The sequence below is a fragment of the Suricata suricatta genome, chromosome 17 (genome assembly GCF_006229205.1).
Source record: "Suricata suricatta isolate VVHF042 chromosome 17, meerkat_22Aug2017_6uvM2_HiC, whole genome shotgun sequence".
Classification (NCBI taxonomy): Eukaryota; Metazoa; Chordata; class Mammalia; order Carnivora; family Herpestidae; genus Suricata; species Suricata suricatta.
In genome coordinates, this window is record NC_043716.1 from 124,258 (window position 1) to 146,125 (window position 21,868).

At 57.9% G+C, this 21,868-nt stretch overlaps 3 protein-coding genes and 1 long non-coding RNA gene across 9 annotated transcripts in view; 2 read left to right on the forward strand and 2 right to left on the reverse strand.

Annotated features, from left to right (window-relative positions):
- ZZEF1 (zinc finger ZZ-type and EF-hand domain containing 1) overlaps positions 1 to 907 on the reverse strand; it is a 100,399-nt gene extending 99,492 nt beyond the window's left edge. The window contains exons 1-2 of the mRNA XM_029928749.1: positions 859 to 907; positions 42 to 217 (exon numbers count right to left, since the gene is read on the reverse strand). Coding sequence (XP_029784609.1) covers positions 42 to 217; positions 859 to 907 — 225 coding nt within the window. The remainder of the gene's footprint in view (positions 1 to 41; positions 218 to 858) is intronic.
- LOC115281912 (neuferricin) lies at positions 103 to 10,419 on the forward strand. 6 transcript variants are annotated; one of them, XM_029927621.1, is made up of 5 exons: positions 103 to 189; positions 313 to 609; positions 4,384 to 4,524; positions 7,436 to 7,622; positions 9,221 to 10,419. In XM_029927621.1, exons 3-5 carry the CDS (start codon positions 4,470 to 4,472, stop codon positions 9,438 to 9,440), a joined length of 462 nt encoding a protein of 153 aa, XP_029783481.1. In that variant the 5' UTR covers positions 103 to 189; positions 313 to 609; positions 4,384 to 4,469; the 3' UTR covers positions 9,441 to 10,419. The 6 variants fall into 6 exon arrangements, with proteins under 6 accessions (XP_029783481.1, XP_029783482.1, XP_029783484.1 ...); XM_029927622.1 differs by having other exon boundaries at positions 313 to 551; XM_029927624.1 differs by lacking the exon at positions 103 to 189 and having other exon boundaries at positions 202 to 551.
- A 361-nt stretch (positions 10,420 to 10,780) lies between these two features.
- LOC115282996 lies at positions 10,781 to 14,746 on the forward strand. Its single transcript, XR_003904841.1, has 2 exons — positions 10,781 to 10,974; positions 13,950 to 14,746. It is a non-coding gene; the product is annotated as an uncharacterized LOC115282996 (long non-coding RNA).
- Positions 14,747 to 18,127: 3,381 nt separating this feature from the next.
- Positions 18,128 to 21,868, reverse strand: part of ANKFY1 (ankyrin repeat and FYVE domain containing 1) — a 64,308-nt gene continuing 60,567 nt past the window's right edge. The window contains exons 23-27 of the mRNA XM_029928750.1: positions 21,760 to 21,850; positions 21,334 to 21,458; positions 19,579 to 19,725; positions 18,650 to 18,740; positions 18,128 to 18,260 (exon numbers count right to left, since the gene is read on the reverse strand). Of these exons, the coding sequence (XP_029784610.1) occupies positions 18,128 to 18,260; positions 18,650 to 18,740; positions 19,579 to 19,725; positions 21,334 to 21,458; positions 21,760 to 21,850 (587 nt within the window). The remainder of the gene's footprint in view (positions 18,261 to 18,649; positions 18,741 to 19,578; positions 19,726 to 21,333; positions 21,459 to 21,759; positions 21,851 to 21,868) is intronic.

A 21,868-nucleotide genomic window follows, 5' to 3' on the forward strand; every position in this document is an offset into this window, starting at 1 on the left:
CGGCGGCGCGGTGGCTGGGCTGGTGGGGCGGCCGCGCCGGCCTTCGGCTGTTCGTTCCGGAGGAGCTGGCCCGCTACCGCGGCGGCGCCGGGGACCCGGGCCTCTACTTGGCGTTGCTCGGGCGCGTCTACGATGTGTCCCCCGGCCGGAGGCACTACGAGCCTGGGGCCCACTATAGCGGCTTCGCAGGTATCCGCGAGGCGGCTCACGCCGTTTTCTGCTCCGACGCGGGCCCGTAGCCGCCTCTGCGTCGTTCGTTCGTGCACTCACTCGTCCGTCCGTTCGTTCGTTCACCGAGCTTTGTCTCCCCAGGTTCCTCAGACCCGGTGCGAGCTGGACTGCGGCTGACCCTCCCAGCCTCTCCCCTCCCTGTCTATCCCACCCGTTCTTCGAGACGTGGGTTCGAGAAGCAGGCGTCCTGCCTCTTGAGTCGCCCACCGGCCGCAGCCCCCCGACCGCCTGCTTTGGGCCATACTGCGTGGCCCAGGGCAGAGATGAGCGAGACGTAGCCCCTGTCCTCAGTACCCCGACCGGTTCCTGCCGCGTCTTCAGTATGTTCCTACCCAAAGTCGCCTTTCTTTGCCTCCGCTCCAAGTTTCCCCTAAAATAGTACGTTTGGTTTGAGTTCTCGCTTCTAGGGCAGGTGCGCTTGTCTCCTTTAAAGATTTGAGGTAGAAACGCCGAGAGGGTCTGGTCAGCTTCATAGCCCTCCAAACCTCAAAGCAGCTGCATATACGCCACGCCTGCAACATTTGTCAAATGAAATTCATTCTGCTGTTTTCTGGTTGAGGGATTGACGAGCGTGGTGTGCCTGCAGCCCTCACAACTAAGGGCTGACCAGGACCACCAGCCTCTTACCTGGAGAGCTGTTGTCCCACCAGCCAAGAGGGATAAGGAGAAAAAACATGCTGAGCTTAAGGCCAGTGACTAGGCTGATCTTTAATAAGCATTTTCCATTTGTCATAGTCTTGGGGAATCGGGGCGCTGCGTCTGGTACTTAAATACAAGTCACCTCCCTGTCGCTAGGGAGAACTTCAGGACCGGAGGCGCTGACAGAGAAGGAATGGTGGTCAGTGCGTGGTGCCGAGCTCCTCAAACAGCCAGGCAAAGGAAGGGACTGCACGGTGACCTAGCAGCAGAGTTGGGACTGGGGTCAGGGTTCACTTAACAGCCGTCACGCCCTGTTGCAGTTGCCATGGTGAGATACACAAGTGTGACACAAAACCTTTCATCTCTGAGATGGTTTTCCTTCCCAGCGCGCTCTGCTGTCCACTGAGTTCCTTTGTGCCCATTATCCACTCAGCATCCATTCATTGACCACTGCCGTGCAGCCCGCTTTGTGCCAGGTGCCAAGGAACCAGAAATTAGTGTCCCCCACCACGCACACCGTCTAGGAGGGCCTAGCAGATATGTTCCTTTATTCAGACAATATTTTTATTATTTTTTATAAAGATATAATTCACATAATATAAAATCCACCTTTTACAGCAAACGATTCAGTAGTTTAAAAAAATTTTTTTTAATGTTTATTTTTGAGGGGGAGAGAGAGAGCGAGAGCGAGAGCGAGAGCAAGCGTGGGGAAGAGGCAGAGAGAGGGAGACAGAATTGGAAGCAGGCTCCAGACTCCGAGCTGTCAGCACAGAGCCTGACACAGGGCTCAATCCCACAAGCCATGAGATCACAACCTGAGCCACCCAGGCGCCCTACTTTTTCATATAGTCACAAAGCTGTGCACACATCATCCCAACCTAATTCCATTTTTATTCCCCCTAAAAGAAACCCCATAGCCACTGGCAGTCACTCCCCACTCCTTCCTAGCCCCCAGCCTCTGGCAACCACTGTCTACTTTCTGTCCTGACGTTTCATAGAGGGGGGCTCATACAGGCGGCCTTTTTTTTCTGGCTTCTTTCACTTAGCACAATATTTTCAAAGGGTATTCAGGCTGTAGTGTCATGTGTCAGTACTGCATTCTGCTTTATGACCAAGTGATACTCCATTTTATTTATATACCACATGTTGTGTATTTGATCATAATTTGTTGGACATTTGGGTTGTTTCCACCTTTGCCTATTATGAACAGCACTGCTATGAACACATATGGACACACGTGTGTGTGGACGTATGTTTTCAGTTCTCTTGATACGTACCTGAGAGTTAAATTCCTGGGTCACGTGGGAACTCGTGTTTCGCTGAGAAACGGCCACGGTGCTTTCCGGGGCGGCTGTACCCCCACCACTGGCGGTCTCACCAAGTTTGTTGTCTGTCTGATTGTCGCTTTGATTATAGTCATTTCAGTGACTTTGATGTGGTAGTTCGTCATGGATTTTGGGGGGTTTTTTACATTTCCTTAATAACTAAAGATGTTGAACAACTTTTTCGGTGCTTTTTGACCGTTTGTATGTCTTCTTGGAGAACTGTCTGTTCAAATTCTCTGTCCACTTTGTAGTTGGATTCCCTTGTTATGGAGCTGTGGGCGTGCTTTGTACGCCCCGGGCCCTAGACTCTGACCAGGCCCGTGATTTGCAAATATCGTCTCCCATTGTCGTAGCTTGCCGCTTCATTCTTTGATGGTTTGCTTAATGCACAAAATTTTAAATGTTTTATCAGGTCTAGTTCGTTTATTTTTTGGTAGCTTGTGCGTTTGGTGTCTCATCACCTAATCCAAGATCACAAAGATTTATACCTATGTTTTCTTCTAAGAGTTTATACTTTTAGCTCATACATTCAGGTCATTGCTAAATTTTGAGTTAACTTTGTACATGATGTGTTCTTCTGCATGTCACTATCCGGTTGTCCAAGCACCATTTGTTGAAAAGACTATTTTTTCCCCTGGGGCACTTAGGTGGCTCAGTCAGTTAAGTATCCAACTCTTGATTTCAGCGTAGATCATGATCTCACAGCCATGAGGTCTAGCTGTGCCTCAGGCTCCACGCTGGGATTCTCTCTCTCCCTCTCTTCCTGGTCCCTGGCCTGGGCGCGTGACCAAACGCTTTCTCTCTCCAAATAAAGAAATAAACATTAAAAAAAACAACTATTCTTTCCTCCTTTGAATTATCGAAAATAATTATCGATAACAGACTTACTGAAAATTGATTATAAATGCATGGGGTTCGTACAACCAATATTTATTGATAATTACTAAAGATTAGGCACTGCCAGACACTGGGGAATCAATACTGAGTGTGGTATGTTCTGTTCCCTGATAAAACTTGCATATTAGAAAAGACAGACATTAAATAGTTATTGGGTAAACAATTAAGGAATTATTTTTGTGACTGTTAAAACACACTTGTATGACCAGAGTCCCTAACCTAACGGGGGAGAGGAGAGGAAGAGAGCACGGTGGCAAGGCAGGATGGGTGGCTGCCGGTGTGGCCCTGAGTACTGTGTTAAGGAATCGATATTATTCTAGGATGAAAGGAAGCCCCTGAGAATGTTTTTTATTTTGAGAGAGAGAGAGAGAGAGCATGAGCAGGAGAGGGGCAGAGACAGAATGCCAAGGAGGCCCTGCATTGTCAGTGTGGAGCCCAATGTGGGGGCCTGATCGCATGAACCATGAGATCATGACCTGAGCTGAAATCAAGATGCGGATGTTTAACTGACTGAGCCACCCAGGCGCTCCACAAGCCACTGAAGATTTTTAATCAAGAGAATGACATCAGTTCATGTTTAAAATACCAGTGTAAGTGTCGTCTGAAAAACGGAGAGCATGAGCGTAGGGAGAGCTGCTGGGGTTTCCTCTGGTGGTTCAGACGAGCGACAGCGGCCAGCGGGGCCAGCTGAGCCACAGAGACACACGGACAGAAGAACCACTGAGGGAGACGCTGAAGGATGTAAGAGATGATAAACGAGGTGTCTCAGACTGCATTTCTGGATTGACATTTACCAAGATAGGAAATACTCGAATAGATGCAGGTTTCCTGGGCTGGGGTGCTGGTTAGTGTGGTATGGGCGTTCTGAACTTGTGACATTTGTAAAACATCCAAGTGACATTGAGCTGACAATTGGATACACCTGTCTGGAGCTCAGGAGACGTCTGACAATCTTGGGCTTCGAGGTGGTTACGAAACCACAGGAGTCGGCAGCAGAGGAGGAGGCAAGAGTTGATCCCCAGGCTGGGAGGAAAGAAGCTAGAGTGGGAGGAGGAAGGCCAGGAACGTAATGTCATGGAAGCCAGCTAATGCTGCTGAAGTAAACGCAGAATGTGATAAATGCCAAGATACAAGTCCAAGATCAAACAGCATCTGCCCCAGAGCAGGGGAGATGAGCTTTTCTTGGAGATGGGGAGTAGGGTTCTCAGAGGTTTCTCAGAAGATAGGTTCTTGAGTTGGTGCGGTGCCGGTGCCGGGCAGGTGCACGTACGCGGACCCCTCTCTCCTGCAGGCCGGGACGCGTCCAGGGCGTTCGTGACGGGGGACCGCTCTGCAGCAGGCCTGGTGGACCATGTATCCGACTTGTCGTCTTCAGAGATGCTGACACTTCAAAGCTGGCTCTCGTTCTATGAGAAGAACTACAAGTTCGTTGGTAGGTGTTCTACAGGCCACTTCCGTAGATTCTCTTCCGCTGTCTTGCAGTTTTGTAAAGGGATTAGAGTTAAGGGGGTTGGTTGGGCGTGAGGTTAAAATCTGTAAAATACCCTTGGGTTTTTCACCTCAAACTTTGGTTGTTGGTGTGGCACTGAGTCCCAGAGGACTCTCCTGGAAGAGGAGGATGCAGCCCTCCGGTTTGGCCTCTGCCACCCCACAGCGAGCGAGCGCCTGCTCACCCTGAACCGCCAGCTCCAGGGGCCTCACTGCGCCCCAGGCGTCGGCGGCAGCGCCCCATCAGGAAGGCTTGAACCTCGGTTTTTGTGCACTTTTGACAAATACTGATCGGTTAGGTCTTGTAAGGAGACCGTCTGTGTGCGTCCCGAAGGAACGGTCTCCCACGTGAAGGCCGGCTGGGCGCGCGTTTGTTAAAGCCGCCCGAGTGGGGCGCTGCACTGGGACTTCTGGGGACGCTTCAGGGAGTCGCCTTTCAGACAGACACCTAACGGCGTCCTGAAGGACTGCTAGACTCTAAACGCCAGAGGGCCTTGGAAGCACTGAGAATTGGGACGGTTGGGCCCTCTTCCATCCACTGCAGCCCTGACCTCTCACTGTAGCCAGCTTGGACACAGCTGACTTCCGGAGGGACATCAGTGTCACCTCACCACCGGAACAGGTCTCGGCTGGAGACGTTCTATCTCTGCTGTGTCGTCACTACCTGGTCACCTCTTCTGAGGACCTTGGCATTTGTACTAACCCCTCTGCTCCCTCCACGTCTGACTGACCAGGCCTCCTTCCTGCCGTCTGATGTGCTGTCTCCAGCCCCCACCCCGCACTCCTGGTTGGCTCTTGTCCCCCCAGCCTGCAGACCCCTTCTTTGTTTTCAGCCAGGCTGCCCCAGGTCATTCCCGGGCCACAAGCATGTCTGCCACTGAAGGGCCTGACCTCTCAGCGGACCTGCAAGAGGCCGGGTTCTCCCTCCTCCCCAGGAGGTGGTCTGAAGCATCGCTGGCTAATAAGGAGAAGAAGTCCTAGCCCAGAGCGGTGAGGGTGGAGCCCTGAGAGCGGGCAAAGGGCGCCAGACCAGACCCGTCGTTTGGGGAGCAAACTGATGTGTTTGTGGACGTGAGTGAACCAGCGGCGTTTGCAGGGGGTTAGTGTGTGTGCGTGGGGGGGGGGGGGGGGGGGGGGGGGGGGGGGGGGGGGGGGGGGGGGGGACGTGGTCTCGGGAGCTTCAGACGGATTTTAGCTACAGTCCCGCACGTATCCGAATACCTACTATGGATAAGCTGCACCTCTGTCCTAATGGAAACCGGGCCAGCGATGCGTTGGCGCAGTCCCTGCGCTGTTAGCTCGCTCTGTGGGAGGTGGACGGTGTTAAGCTCTTTCGGAGCCCAGAAACCGTCAGAGCGCGTCAGAGGATGTGCCGCGCGCACGGACGTGAAGACGGGGAGCCGCGTTGGCGGCCACACGGCCGAGCCGCGTGAGCAGATGAGAGGTGTTACTTCGTGTTCTGGGTGTGCCACTGGCGTGCGGGCCCTGCTGCTGGTGAGCACACGCTCAAGACACGGCTTCTACAGCTCTCTCTGTTGCCTCTACTCCTACTGCCCCCTGTTTGGGTCTCACTTCTAAAACCCACCACGACAGGCCAGTCCCCTCGCAGAGGCCTTCCAGGAGAAAGGCTCCTGCCGGGCCAGCTCCTAGGCTGCAAACCTGGGACCAGGGTCCTGGTCCTCCACTTGTTCTAGGACGCACTTAACATGAGCTGTGGCGAGTGCTGGGGAGAGACGTATTGTAAATCAGGAAACTGAGGACACAATTCCAGACAGGGCTGTGTATGACTCAAACAAATATGATGGGGGGCGGGGGTCTGGGGAGGCCTCTGGGAGGGGCTGGGAGTGAGGGGCAGTCAGACTGAGGTCCGGGGAGAGAACATCCCAGGCTGAGGGGACAGCAGCGCTGAGGCGACGTGCAGCTGGGCGCAGTCGGGGAAGAGAAGCCCGAGGGCCGGCGCCTGCAGCACACGGGGGCGGGGAGGCCTTGGCAAGAATTCTGCATTTGATCCCCGTGCTTTCAGAAGCCCCTGGAGGGTCCAGACCAGCACGAAAGGTGACAGGATGGGACTCATGTTTTCCAAAGATGGCCAGCTTGCTTTGTGGAGAAAGAAGGGTGGGGAGGCATGGGCCGGAGCGGCTGGAGCGGGCGGGCGGCCGCTGCCGGGGTCCGCAGTTCAGGTGAAGGGGGGGCAGCGGAAACAGGGCAGGCGGACGCGCGGTGTCTTTTAGAGGCCGGACTGACGACATTTGCCGCCAGACAGACTCGCGCAAAGGGAAGCATCCGCTGCAGTTGAAGGAGGTGGCGGCTTGTAATCCAGGTCACAAACGTGACACGTGCAGAACTGAAGTCAGGATGAGGGGGCCCGAGGGGTGGTCCGAATGCGGGACACGCGGCACGTAGCTGCCCTTGGCCTCTGGGCACGGCAGGGGCAGCTCATCCCTTCGAGAAGCACTTTCTGCTGCTTGTTCTCAGTTCGGCAGGTGCTGCCAGGACAGGGCCTGTGCGGCGGGACTCGGAAGTCCATGCCCCAGGGGGACCTGCCTGCTCTGGCTCAGGGCCACAGGCCCAAGGACCACTTGCGGGCTCCTCTGGGAGAATCTAAAACTGCAGTAAAGGACTGAGTGAGCAGCGGGAAGAGGATGGATGCTGGGTGGACAGTGTGGGGCACGGAAGGGTGGGCCACACGCGGCGCCGCCCTTGGGGGCCCGGCTAGAGCAGGGGCCTCCCCAGACTCGGAGGAGTTCTTACTCTGCGAGTCCGAGACCCTGCAGAATGCGTCATCACGGAGGTGAGGCATTTGCTCGTGTGTCCCTCCTGCTGTGACTCTGACCTCCGCTCTCCCGTCACTGCAGGAAGGGTGATAGGAAGGTTCTACGGAGAGGACGGCCTCCCGACCCCGGAGCTGACCCAGGCGGAGGCCATGATCCGCCGGGGCGCGGAGGCCGGCAGGGGGGCTCGGGAGGAGAAGCGCACGTTCCCGCCCTGCAACGCGGAGTGGAGCTCCAGCAGGGGCCGCCGGCTCTGGTGCTCCCCGGAGAGGTACGCAGGCCCCCGCCCCCCTCCAGGTCGTCCTCTCCGCAATTCAGTGACGCGTCCCCCAGCTCTTCACCCACAGGGACTTCTTCAAGGGCCACAGGCTCTGGGGAGCGGTCTTCGGCGCTGCCTCCGTGTTGGAGCCTTCTGAGAACCGAAAACATCACTGACACTGAGGTCAGGGTGGAGACCTGGGCCTGTGTTGTTTGTTTCACTCCCCAGAGACCCCGGTCTGGGCCTGCTTTGGCCTGTTAATCCATCCAAGGGCCTCTGTTTCCTCCGCACAAATCAGCGCTTGTGGGAGACGGGTGAGGTGGTGGGGACGGCCACTGGCAGCGATGACCCGAGATGCCGTCTTAAAGTACGGCCTTTCCCACAGAGATGGAGTGAGGCACGCCCCGGCAAGGCAGCTGCTGCCGAGTTGTCCCAGGTGGTTTGGGGAGCGGGACACAAAACGTTTCTTCTGCTGATTATGAGGCTAGCCTGGACTCAGGTGCCCTGGCAGCCCATCAGTACCCTCTCGGTCCCCTTGGCTGCGGAGCGCAAGATGGACCTCCCCATGCGGCAGCCTCCAGGGCCGCCCGGTAGGAGCCCAGCTCTCCCTGAGAAGGGCAGGGCGGCCACTTCCCAAAGTGCTCCCTGTGGAGGTCCACTCTCTTCTGCGGGGGGAGACCTGCTTGCCCCGGGCCCGGCCCCTGGGTCCGTCACGTTTCCTCCAGCTTAATCCAGGGGCGCTCCTGCTGTCCAGTTCTGAAGAGACCCGGCCTGCGTACCTGAGGGGAGGGGCGGGGACGCAGTGGCCTGAACTAGAGGCCCCGGAGAGCAGTGGTCCCCTGGGAGGCTGCCTTCCCGGCCAGCCCTGTCTTCGTGGCCCCTTCTTGCCTCCGCGCCTTCCCCACCCTGACAGGTCCACCCTGTCCCTGTTCCTCAGCTCTGTCTGTTCAGACAGGGGCTGGGTGTGAAGCAAGGTTCCCTGGGAGGAGGCCTCTCCGAGTCCTGACAGCTGTTCTTGGGGGAGCTACCAGCGGGCTGGTTTCTAAGCAGGTCCTGGTCCCAGACGCTGGGACGTCCATGGGGCACAGGTCCAGAATCTCACCTTCCTTGTGAGCCCACGGGAGCCCTGTTACCTCAACCCCGGACAGGAGATTGCTCAGGCCGTGTTGGGCCAGTGCGCAGTGCCCCACCTCTGGAGCCTGCTGACATCGGGGACGGGCCTCTCACGGGGAAGGACCCGTTAGCCTTGGGTCGTTGCCTCCGTTGCCCACCTGCACCCAGGAGCCCCAGACCGTAAGACGGAGACACGGCCTTGTGCTAGGATGCAGCAGGGAGCGGGGAAGGGACTCGGGGCCAGACACGGCTTCTGAGAAGCTCACGGGCGGGGGGGTGCCTGCCCCTGGGAAGGCACAGGGCAGGGCTGGGGATACGGGAAAGGATGGGGGACTCTCCCATGGCAGGAAATGGAGGAATTGGGGGAGCGCGTAGGGCTGGGGGACCCATGCTGCCACCACCTTGGTAAGACGCCACATCGCTCCTACCTCCCCTTCCCCAGAGAGTCCCGAGGTCCCGTTCATGCTGGTAAGAGTCCCCTCTCCTTCTGTCCTTAGTGGAGGCGTGAGCAGAGACTGGACCGGTGTCCCCAGGAAGCTGTATAAACCAGGTGCCAAGGAGCCCCGGTGTGTGTGCGTGAGAACCACCGGACCCCCCAGCAACCAGGCTCGGGGCCTCCCCGCACACACAAACCGCGGGGACTTGGATCACCCCCACCTGGAGGAGTACGCGGGCTGCCCCCCGCTGGCCGTCACCTGCTCCTTCCCACTGCCGTAACCAGAGACCGCCCTGCGGACGCGAAGCGGGAGCGCCGCCCACCCTCTCCCGGGCAGCCAGCCCTCCCCCAGACCTGCCTGCCCCTCCGTCAGAGCCCTCAGAGGTCAGCCAACCTCCAAACTAACGGGACTGCCGGGCTCTGGGCTCCGGCAGCCAGCACTGGCAGTCTCGTCCAGAGAAGCCTCGTCAGTTAACACGTCAGCCTGTCTCAGGTTGCTCGCTGGCCAAGCTTGTGACCCCCGACTCTTACCACTTTGCGTGTGTCCGAGACCCTGCCCGGAGCCACAGCCGCCAGTAGTTGGTCTGCGCAGAGCCAGTGCCATGCGAGATGATGATAAGACCAAGGAGGCTGGTTCTGGAAGGGGATGGGCGTTTCCTCATTCAGAGACAGTAAATCCAGAGGCTTCTGAAAAAAACAACTTGAAGCGAGGATGTTCCCTGTCCTTTAAACACTTGGGCCTGGAGACGTCTGCATCTGCATAAAGGCAGATTCCCGTCCCTGACGCCTTTCCGCCCGCAACCCCTGCTGCGCCGACCCGACGAGCTTCGCATCCAGGTCCATCGGGTGCGGGAGGCGGTTCCTGCATTCAGGCCAGGCCACGGAGCCTGGTGCCGTCCCAGGTTCGCGTCTCTCCTCCCGGTCCCCCAGCTCTTCCCTAGACATTCACTACCCTTCATCGTGAGCTCAGTGGCTTTCCAGACCCGCCCTCCCCCGGCAGTAGTGGGCACCCCCGCCTGCCCCCAGTCCTGAAGGAAAGCCCGCTCTGCAGCACCGAGCTACTTCCCGCCGCAGCTCAGAAAGCTGCCCCTGCCGCTCAGCTCCGCTCGCCCCGCGTCAGGCACCAGCTCCTGCCCTTCTCTGCCCGACAGCAGGGCAAATTCTGCACTGGCAGACTGTCGGGCCACCAAGTTTTCTGTCTGCCTCAGGCAAGGATTCTCACTCTCCGGAGAGTGAGCCAGCAAACAAGATTTGCATCTGGAGGCTGGAGACTGCCATTTCCTGGTCAAAATAACTTTGGCGTCTGTCATGCTGGGCAAGACGCGGAGTGGCCAAGGTGCACAAAAGATCAAAACCGTATTTTGGGTTATTCAGTGCTAACTCCCCCTTTCCCAGCATTGCTGAGGCAAATCTGGGCATTTCTTTTGATATTCATTTGACTCTGTTTACCTGGTAACTGACCTTGGTCAGCTGCTTTGTTTTCCCGCCTTGAAACCTTCATTAGAGACAGTTTTCTGAATAAAGCTCTCTCTCTCTCTTTCGCCTGATCGGAAACCATGAGTGTTGTCTTTAATCTCTGCGTCTCCCTCCTGCCCCCCTTCTTCTCTCCCTCCCTCAGGAAAAGAACCCGCGACAATTCTCCGCCCTGCCGGTCGGGGCGGACGAAACAGGTACCACCGAGCGCCGGGGACAAGCGCGCCGGACCCGGCCTCCGGGTTACGACAATTGGCGCCCAACGGCGGGCTGAGTGAGAAGGGATCCAGTGAAGAAACCGATCAAAGAGAAAAAGAAGAAGAGAAAGAGGTAACGGCCGAGGTTAGAGGATTTATAAGGAGACGACCACGCAGAATTAGCTGTGTGGCCCAGTGCTCAGGATTTATAAGGAGACGACCACGCAGAATTAGCTGTGTGGCCCAGTGCTCAGGAAATAGGAGGAGACAACCACGCAGAATTAGCTGTGTGGCCCAGTGCTCAGGAAATAGGAGGAGACGACCACGCGCTGGCCCAGTGCTCAGGATTTATAAGGAGACGACCATGCAGAATTAGCTGCGTGGCCCAGTGCTCAAGTGAGTGATCGGTGATTTTAGGGCAGTAATTAAATAAATAGTCTAAGCAGAGACCCTCAGAGTACAGGGATAAAAGGTATCTAAGTGTTTTTTCTCAAACCTCTGCGGAGGAATAATAATAGCTTTTGGTGTGTGTGTGTGTGTGTGAGTGAATGCTGCCCTTTCTCTTTGTGTCACTGTATTATGCAAAATAAGGGATAAAAAATAAGGGGCAATTACAGAGTCTGTTCTACTTGTTTTGGTTTGCTGCAAACGCCCTCCCAAAAGATAGGCAAAGTTAATATCAAGAATATAAATTAAGCTTTGAGCCATAAAGAGTCTAACAAAAGGGAACTCTTTATTGATAATGAAGAGCGTAGACGAAGTTGTGAGCCATATGGAGTCTGAGAAGGACTCTATCTAGATGTTCTTCCATCCTGAGGATGGCGCCAGTAACCTGTAAGTCACCTGTCTGAACCTCCGGAGGTAAACTAGCTTTTCATCTAGATTTTAAATGCACTTGTGCTTTTTGTTTGGGCTATCACTACTTCCCATCCCAGACCGCAACGAGACGTCGGTGGGTCCTTTAGTAAATCTGTGGTTAGTGAGGGCGTCTCCCTCGCTCATTTCCCAGGCTGATGGTTATAACTGGAACTAAAAATTGTTGGTCTATCTCGGGACAGAGACCTGAAATAATTTCCCAGCAGCTGCCGGGTTCATTTGGTCCCGGGGATAATTCTTTCATTTCTCTGGACTGACATAGATTGCCTAAATTCTACTGGTTAAACAAAATTATATAAAACCTATAAAATAAGCCTCAAACCTGCTCCTGTCTGAGCTAACAAAATTTTAAACTGGGAATATTTTCTCTGCCCCCTGGGGAGCCTACCTTGCTCTCCCTTCCCCCGCCCCGATGCCCAGGGCAACCAGAGGGCCTCAGGTTACAACCGCTGGGCAGGGAGAGGCCAATTTGCATAAGAAACAATAGACCACAAAGATCAGTTTTTGCACCAAATTTCGAGGTTAAAATCAACTATAGAGAACAGGCATCTGCCGGTCGGGGCGGACGAAACAGGTACCGCCGAACGCCGGAGACGAGCGCGCCGGACCGGGCCTCCGGGTTACGACAGCAGACCCCAGGGCCACAGCCTTCTCAGACCCGTCACACTCCGTGGAACCCTCCCTTAGCCCTTGCCCGACTCCCTCTTCTCCCCGAGGCTCCCCTCGGCCCACGATCCCCCACCGGGTCTCCCACGTCAGCTGCGTCCAGGTGAGTGACTCCCCGCAGCACTTCAGAGGCACATTTCTGGCAGGCTCCTCCCTGGTGAGGTCCCCACGGCCGTGCACACCCAGGCACAGCAAGGGAGGACCCGGGCGGCCACGCGGGAACGCCGTTCTCAGCCACTCTGCTCCTCCCACCCAACCCCCAGGGCCCGGCTTCCCCGCCCTCTGCATTGCTGTGAGCAGCCCCCTGAATGACCACGGGGACCCCCACATCCACGCCTTGGCCGCTGGGACCCTCCAGCTATGATCCTCCTACCCCACCCCGTGCACAGCCTCCTCCTGGCTGCAAGGGCCTGTGGGGGCCTCCACCAGGCTGTCCCCCTTCCTGTGCTGTTTGTCCACCTCTGACCTCTACAGCTCAGTTGAGTCAGCACCTCTTGGGAGCCTGTGCTAATGTGGCCTTGTTCTTGTTCACGAGTCTGCCTCCCTCCCTGGGTAGAGACCAAAGTTACCAGCTTCGTGTCCCATACCCACAGTACCCAGCACGTAGTAGGTGTGCAGAGTTAGCGCTGAGTTTGCAGATGAGGCAACCAAGATGCAAAGAGTCTAAGAAGGGCACAGAGAAGTGGGCTGAGCCTCCAACTCCAGGTTCCTGTCCTGAGAGCCATGCACCCCTTGGGCTGTGTGTTGGCTGTCCCTGCTGGTGGGCACGGCCCTGGGTCCGGTGGGCATGACCACGGAGGTGGCCCCCCGTGGTCAGCAGCTGTCTACAGGCACCCGTGTGCCGTGGGGTGGGATGGGGCAGGCGAGGCTCCTGACCTCGGAGCTCACGGAGTGGGGCAGGAAGCCCGCCAGAGTCCCCGATGCCATCCGTGGCGTGGGGATGAGGCACAGGGTGGGGGCCGGGCCCAGCGGAGTTCAGACCCTTCCAAAACAAACAAAATGGAAAGAAGCACAACCAGGCCCCCCTTACTGTTACCCCAGCCAAGTGTGGCCAGAGAGGGCCCTGGGCACCCACTGCCTCCCTCAGGCCGCTTGCTCACCTCCCGCTCACAAAGAATGACACCAAGCGTGTGCTTTACCGTGAGCAGCCTCCTCGTGGTGGGGCGCCAGGCAAGTCTTCAGCACTGCGGAGGGACGGCTGTCAGTCTGATGGTGTGAGGGGCTCCGCCATGACGAAGCCAGTGGTCACCAGAGAAGTGCCCGTCCTTCCCCCTCCAGGAGAGGTGGCCCTGGACAGACCTATAGTAGAGGGAGGCAGGTGCCCCGCGATGGACGCCACGCAGTGCAGCCTAGGAGGGCAGGCCAGGCTGGCAGAGGGAAAGGGGGCCGGGCACGGGGCTTCTAACCTCTGTGCCCTTGAGAGAGGCCAGAGAAGGGGTACAACAGCCACCGTCTGCTTTCTGCCAGCCTCGTGAGCAGAGCCGTGTTGACCAGGCTGGCCGGCTGGCCCCCAAGAGTGGAGAGCCTGGGGTCAGAGGGGGCCATGTCGGACCATCGTCCCAACCCTCACCCGCTCAGTTGCAGGGCAGCTGCGATCAGAGAGACGTGCAGCCTGAGGCCGAGTCTTCACAGAGCGAACCCCTGCCTGAGAGCCCTCCCACCACCTGAGCCCCCAGACTCATTCCTGCAGGGAAGCGGCCCACGGTGCTTCCGTCGGCCCTCCCAGGAGGGGACTCTGGGTACGCACACCGCCATCGGTGTCCTCGCAGGAGAGGCAGGACGTACTGCCTGCCCCTCTCCTGCCTCAGGACCCGTGGGAACCAGGAAGGGCCATGGCCAGCAGTTCCGTGTGACCGTGCAGAAACTAAGGCACAGACACTAGGAACTGGCCCAGTGCTGTCTGCCAAGCAGTAACAAAGCAGACCAAAGACACAGTGCGCTGGCCTGGCAACCGTGCTGGAGTGTGCCTGTGCCCAGTTCCTATCTGTGCTCACAGGCTCTGGCTGGTGTCCCCTCAAGCACAGCCGTGAGGGCTCCTTGGGACTGTCCCGTGGAAGCGCGGAGCAGTGCCTGTGAACTGGGGCGAGCAAGCTGGACGACAGGGAGAGGAGGGGGTGGGAGTCCCAGAGGCGACACCTCCCTGGGCCAGCTCTGCAGGCGTCGCCCGCGCCGGCCCGGAGCACAGTGGGTCAGGACCTGGGCCGTTGCGCCTACGATCACTTTTTGAGCGCTGTCAACAACATACTTCAGAAAAGTGCTGATGACTCAAACCTTCCTAGAGACTGAGCAGGTGAAGAAACGTACTCACATGTCGAGAGTTTGAAAATTTGTTTTTAATGCTTATTGGTATTTCTGCATTAAAAAGTAGCTACAAATGTCTCATTGAAGTTTCCACATCAAATGCACAACTTTACCTCGTCATAAAGGCTTGTTACAGAAAATGCCAGTACCGGTGTTAGAGAAACACGTTCCATGACACGGGCTGCTGAGAGGGCCACGGCGGCCGTCCCACCCCCCGGAACGGCGTGGAAGCCACGACCAGCCCAGCTGTGCACCCCCGGCCTCCACCCTTCCCGTGGCGTCACATGGGTGTCACGCGAAGAGCCAGCTGCACACATCTGCCACAAAAGGACAAGTCACAGGGCCGAGCAGTTTAGATTCCCTTGCTACGGAAAGCCAGTGTTGTTGTCAGAGGTCACATGTTATTGATGCCACACAGAAGAGGCACCGTCTAGGCAAAGATCTCCCAAAGACAGTCTCTAAGGGGTCTGACGACTCTGGGGAATTTAGCAAGTGCTGAGTGTGTCGGCAAGGAATCCGCTCTGCGCGCAACTGCTCCGCACGACGGGAGGGTCTCCGCGGCCGGGGGGCTGCAGGTTAGGGGCCCCGCGTCCGGCTCTCCCGGGGTGCGTCCTGCGGGAGGCAGCCCCAGTCGTGGAGGAACTGGTGCCAGGAGCACCTCCAGCCCGTCGTGACAGCATCACACTTGCCTGCGCTAGCTCCGGGCACCCAGGGGCCAGCCCCGTCCTGACAGCGTCACACTCGCCTGCGCTAGCTCCGGGCACCCAGGGGCCAGCCCCGTCCTGACAGCGTCACACTCGCCTGCGCTAGCTCCGGGCACCCAGGGGCCAGCCCCGTCCTGACAGCGTCACACTCGCCTGCGCTAGCTCCTGTCACCCGGCCCAGCACAGCTCTCAGGCCTGAGCGCTTGCTTCGCCAACACTGTTCTTTCTCTCCCGTTGAGCAGCCCAGATGGAGAAGAAAGCTCTCCCCTCCCTAGCTCTGCCTCCACTCCACGCCTCTGGACAAGATCAGCGCAGTGCCATTTGGTGTACCAGGCAGGGGACACGAGTGTGCGGTGGTGGTGGACCTGCTGGCCTGCTGGGCTCCACAGAGGGCCTCCGTGCTGGGAGAGGAGTGGGGATGGCCAGTGATTCGGGGCTGAGGTAGAGGGCTGGCAGTCACGGGGACCCCACTCCTGGAGAGGGTGCGGAAGGCGACCTAAGTGGTCTGGTCCAGCCTCAACCAAACTGGGGACTGGGCTTGACCAAATGGAACACGTGTTCTAGGACATCATTCCGCGAGACGCCACTAAACATCACTGAAAACTAAACCATCCTAAGTGTAGGCACTTAAGTTTGGAGGGAAACTCCCATGTTCGAGGGTCACAGCACGTCAGTTCAGCCGTCGGCCTTCCACACAGCACGTGGCTTGTCCTGCACACGAAAGTCTTTAAGAAAGGGACAGACGGTTACGAGTGTGCGGTGACTCCCCGGGGCGTCTGGCGGTGAGCGGAAAGCAGGCAGAGCTGATTCACTGGCGCACGACTTGCATTTCATAAGGCTTATCTTCCCACTCCACTGCTTACAACTGCCCACTTTCTGATGGATAAACCTGAGACTCTGCTCCTGGATTTAAGCTACGGATTCAATCATCAGGAAGAGCTAGGCAGCTCTGTAGCGTGTCAGGCCCCAGCCTGGACATGACGGGGCCGTCCCACGGGACGTGCTGCGTGCGGCCCAGCGAGCACCCCGCGCCCTGGAGCCGGTGCAGAACTCACAGGGCGCCCCCTCACGTGGCTGCTCAGCACCACGGCCACCCCTGGGCCCTGCGGAGAAACAGAAGCTTGACGCCACACATCGACAACACGAGGTTAAGATTTTAAGTGCAGTTAGAGGCCAGACCGTTACGGGAATCCGTTCCAGGCAGGCAGGGGCAAGACTAGCAGCCGCACGGCTGCCTGCCGGCCCGCGCTCCGCCGTGAACGTGAAAAGGGCACGTGTACACGTACCGAGCGCCTCGACTCATGTCTGAAGCATCATTATCTTACTGTCCACGCGGAGTCAAGCCACCTGCCTACATCCCGCTTCCTCGGGGCCCAGTTCAGGCCCCCGAGCGTGGCAACCAACCATAGGCCTCACACGGGCAGCTGTTCGCCAAGACAAGCTGCTTCTCTATAAAAATTCTGTGTGAAATGTGTTCACAGACGTTAGGGTACAGGGAAACTCTTCTAATTAATGTTTTCATTTAAACATTGTGCACAAGCTCATATTAACATAGGAAGCATATATATTTCATAAGTCATAGAAATATTAAAAAGTAGCACTCTGGTTTATCAGCTCATGTTATACACGTATTTAGACAAGAGAAAGTATAAATCTATAGCAACAGAGAGGACATACCACTATCCGAAAAAACAAACCAAAAAACCCAGGCTGTTGCAAAAAATATTTAGTCGCTTCACACACAGCTCCATTCTTCATGAATGGAAAATCAATGTAGTGGTTACCGAAAGCCAGAAGAAATCAGTATTCCGATTAAGACGGTTAATCTCTGAGGACTCGCAAATGCACATGTTCATCTCAGAGTTAGTTTCCTTAAAGCAGTGCTAGAAGTTTCTCTTTAAATGGACCTTTTTTCCCTTAAGAAAACCAGCCAAACCTCCAACAGCAGCCCAGCACGCACGCGAGCGGCGACGGAGGCCCGCTCGGCCCCCGGCCCTCACTCCACCACGGCTCCGCGCTGTCCCCGCAGGCTCGCACCCGGGGGCCGCGGACCGCCGGAGCCAGGACTGCTGGCAGCGGGGCTGTCTCTGGACGAGGGCGGCGCAGCGATGACAGGCGCACGTGGAGGAGTGCATGTCCGCCACCACGCCCCGGGGACAGACAGGATGCAGCAGGACAGCGAACAGGCCACTGCCCTCCTGACACCCAGTAGTGTGGGTACGGGTAAAGCTTTGGGTTTAAGGCCACGATTTTTCAGCTCTCATCTTTGAACCCTGTTTAGAAAGATTTTGCCTTTTTTAAAGGGCTAGCTCCCTAAAAATACAGCTCAGGTTTTCAAAACAAAAAACAAAACAAGAATTTGGGCCAGACGAATCCGGAATCTTTATGGAAGCTGCGCACGGAAGTCCGCAGCCACTTACCCTGGGGCGCGGCCAGCTTCCTGCCGCGGGCGTGCTCCACGCGGACACTGCGTGTGCTCCCGCAGGGTGCGCGGCCACCCCAGTGTCCCGGCGCCGCGAGCAGAGCGGGTCCAGTTCCTAACTCGGGGGCCGCGGGGCACACGGCCTGGACCAGTGCAGGGGCGTCCGCTGACCACCATCACAGTCTGACTCACCCACAACCACACGGAATCCTTGCAGTGGGGTCCCCAACCGTCCAGTCTGTTGCCGCAGGAAGACGGGAGGGCCAGCCCTGCTCCGGGTGGGTCAGGCTGGCGAGCGGAGCGGCCGCCGGGAGGTGACCGGAGGCTCACTAGGAGACGCCCCCCAGAGTCAGCACGTCAAAGCAAATGTTGCAGACTCGCACAGGCTTGTTGAGGTCAAACTTTATAATAGGAATCTCCTTGGTCGAGCATTTATGGCAAAGGAGGCGTCCACAGTGACGGCTGTGGGGGCAAAACGGAGCGTGAGGGGGGGCCCCGAGGGGCAGCCGCCTCCCAGTGCAGGCCCAGGCCGGGCGTGCAGTGCCCGCCACACACCACCAACACGTGTGTCAGGCTTCGTTCGTGGAAGTGGCTCTAGCAGCAATCAGCCGCTGCCGGATGAGCCCCTTTAAAGATCAAGACGGTCCTGCTGTCACGGCCCAGCTTGGGGGAAGACACGAGGCCCAAGAGGGCAGGGAGCCTGGGCCTACTCGCTCCCACCGCTGCCTCAGCGCCTCCCACCGTTCCCCCCCCCCCCATGGCCAGGGGGTACATGGGGCGGTCACGGGAAAAGGAAGGAACAGCGACATGAGCAGGAGTCTCGCCTCCCCCTGGAGACATGAGGGTCTCACCAGTGATGCTTGCGCGTCGTGACTCCGAACTTGGTGGCACACTCATAGCAGGTGGAGCCGTCGCACCACGGAGGCTCCTTGGACAGCATATCTGTGACACAGGCGGAGAGAACCGGCCCCGTCAGGGTGGCTGTGCTGGGCTGATGGGGCCGGCAGGGGCGGGGTGGCAGCCCCACATCTGTGGGGGGACGCGGGCGGTCAGGGGCGGCCGGGAAGCCCGGCAAGGTCCAGATGGCAAGGGGATGGCGAGGGAGCGTGCAGGACAGGACGCGGAACAAAGTGGCACGGTCGCGAGCGAGAGAGGCTGCGGCAGGAGTCGTGGAAGCTTGGCGCATTTGGGCCATGGACGTCGTTGAAACGCCAGCCCTGCCGCACGGCCCGAGCTCGAGGGGAGGGGCAGCCTGGGACCGGTGTCTGTCCTGCACCGTCCACGCCGGCGCTGGGGTCGCTGTTCCTCCAGCTGGCGTCACAGACGCGCCGCACGCGGGCTCCGGCTCGGCTACAGACCGGCTGCTCGGGGACGCTGGGCATGGCGCACACACCATGGCAGAGCTCGGTCTCCTGCCCAGACCCTGCTCTGCGGCTACCTCCGCGGTGACGGGAGGGCCCTTGCAAACAGTAAGCGTCCTTGCCTCGAGGGGACAGAGGAGGAGCAGGCAGGGGCTGGAACAGGAGGCCACTCGGAAGGGCGCGGAGAACCTGGATCCGAGGAAGGACACTGTGCCGGGGTGACGACCCTCACGAGCTGGTGTGTTGGTGACTTTATGGACCTCTGGGAGGATCGGGGACATAGGGGCTGACAGGGGCCATGGAGCCACTCTGGAAAGCGGCCGGCTCAGGTCATTCTGGGCTTCAGAGGTCACCAGTGCATGTAAGCAACCGACACCGTGCCCGGGTGTGTGCTAGAGGAGCAGGAAGTAGCCACTCACCTAACAGTCTAAACAGAAGCTGCTTGGTGGCAACTTGGTAGTTGAAAATGTTCACTCCTTGGTTATTGTTGACCCCCAGGCGGGCCCCAGCGCGGACGACGGCGCGGCACAGGTTGGCGTTCCCCTTCATGTATGCCAAGAGCAGCACTGGAAGACAAGAGCATGGGGAGGGCTCCTTCCCACCCAGGCCCAGCCTGGTGCTGCCAAAAGGCTGGTAGGAGGTACGTCAGCAAAGTCCCCACTGCCTGCCACGGGGGACACAGGGTGGGCCCAGCTCTAGGACACGCTCTGGAGCCCACTGAACGGGGACCAGGCACTGAAGGAAAAATGCACGGTCCTGGCTGCCTTCCTCTGGCCCAAGCTCAGCCAGACAAAGCCCTTGTCACGTGATGTAAGTAAATCTGGAGACCTAGGACACGTGCACACTGGTGCCTTCCCCCCGCCAGGGAGCCCTGTGGGCGCCCGGCTCTGGCCAGGCACCCCCTCCGGCCACTACCCTCACAGCGGCTCCTCTGCCTACCTCTCCTGGATCCTGCACTTCAATCCTTTCTCGTGATTCTCTAAACAGTCCAGTTAGACATGGGTCATTATTTCAGATGAGCAAAGGGGCCGAGAGAGGGTAGGAACCCAGGGTCACCTGCCAGAACTGGACAGAGCTCAGTGTTTGGAACCAGGTCTATGTAACTCAGAGGCTCGGATGCGAAGCGCCTTCCTGTGGGCCTCCCACCTCCCGGACAGCGGCCGGAGGGTGCGCTGGGCCCGTGCTCACTCCTGGGGCTGACTCCCTCCAGCTCAGGCTTGTCACTGCCAGCTTAAAAAAACACGTTCATGGGGGGCACCTGGGCGGCTCAGTCAGTTAAGCGGCCGACTTCGGCTCAGGTCGTGATCTCACAGTCTGTGGGTTAAAGCCCCGCGTCAGGCTCTGTGCTGACAGCTCAGAGCCTGGAGCTGCTTCGGTGTGTGAGTGAGTGAGTGAGTGAGTGAGTGAGTGTGTGTGTGTGTGTGTGTGTGTGTCTCTCTCTCTCTCTCTCTCTCTCTCTGCCCCTCCCCCACTACTGCTTTGTCTCTCTCTCTCTCTCTGTCTCAAGATTAAATAAATATTAAAAACAAAATAAACACACACACACATTCATGTGTTGGAGCCAAGAACTGATGACAAAATTTTTGGTTCTGTGCTAAGTAAGGTTCAGGACGCCCCTGGGTGACGAAGTTTCTGCCGGAGGCCAAGGGGCCTCTGTGCGGCAGGAGGGGACGGGATGGGGGCATGGCGGCAGCGTGGAGCTCCACCTCTGGTTCATCACTTGAAAACTGAGGATGCACCGCCCGCACTGCTTGCCTTACAGGCTGGCTGTGCGCATCCAGCAAGAACGTAAGGCGAAAGTACATGCACAGAATGACTGAAGCCACACAAATCAACACCGCAACACTGGGACAGGGGCCTCACCCGTTTGTCACCTGCCCCTTTGTCACAGCCTGTCAGCACACACGCAACACACTTCCTCCCGCCCTGAAGCATCTTCGGGGCACGCAGCAGGCAGAGGAGGGGTCGGCACAGACGGGCAGGCTCCAGAGCTCCAGCGGTACCTCAGATACACGTGCGTCCCAAATCACAGTGCCAGGTTCCACGACAGGCATCGGGGACAGATGCCCACAGAGCCCAGCCACGATTTGGATAACGGCTGTGTGCCCGGGCTCTTGTTTTCCCAGGAAGCAGGGCGCACAGTGACACTGGACGTGCAAGCCCTTATTACCCACCTGTGTTTCCTTCCGCATCCGGTTTGTCCAGAGGGTACTCAGGCATGCACTCCAGGAAGAGCTCAAAGATGGTGGCCGCGTTCTCTTTGCCGTACTGACCCAGGATGTGCAGTGGTGACTGGCCCCTGGCAAAGCAAGGTGGACACGTTAGGTACAGACCCGCCATGCTCAGCATGCACGGAAGATGTAATTTTCTGGATCTGTGATGCCGGACAAATTGGAGGATATGTAATGGGTCATAAAAGGTTTTCTACAAAGCATTTTTCAAAATGAACATTTCCAAGGTACCAGAGCTGGTCACGGGGGCGCCGGCAGCCAGTTAGCTGCAGAGTGTGCACCCAGGGCCGACAGGCAGTGACCACCGGCTTACGGGTCCTGCTAGGTGACGTGGAGCCCAGGCCGCTGCTCCGGGACACAGGCTCTCACCGTAGGTTGAAGGCTTCGGCGTCCACAGTGCACTCGGTCAGGAGGACCCGGATGTTGTTGAGCCGACCGTGCATGACCGCCAGGTGAAGAGCTGGAGAGCAAACCCTCT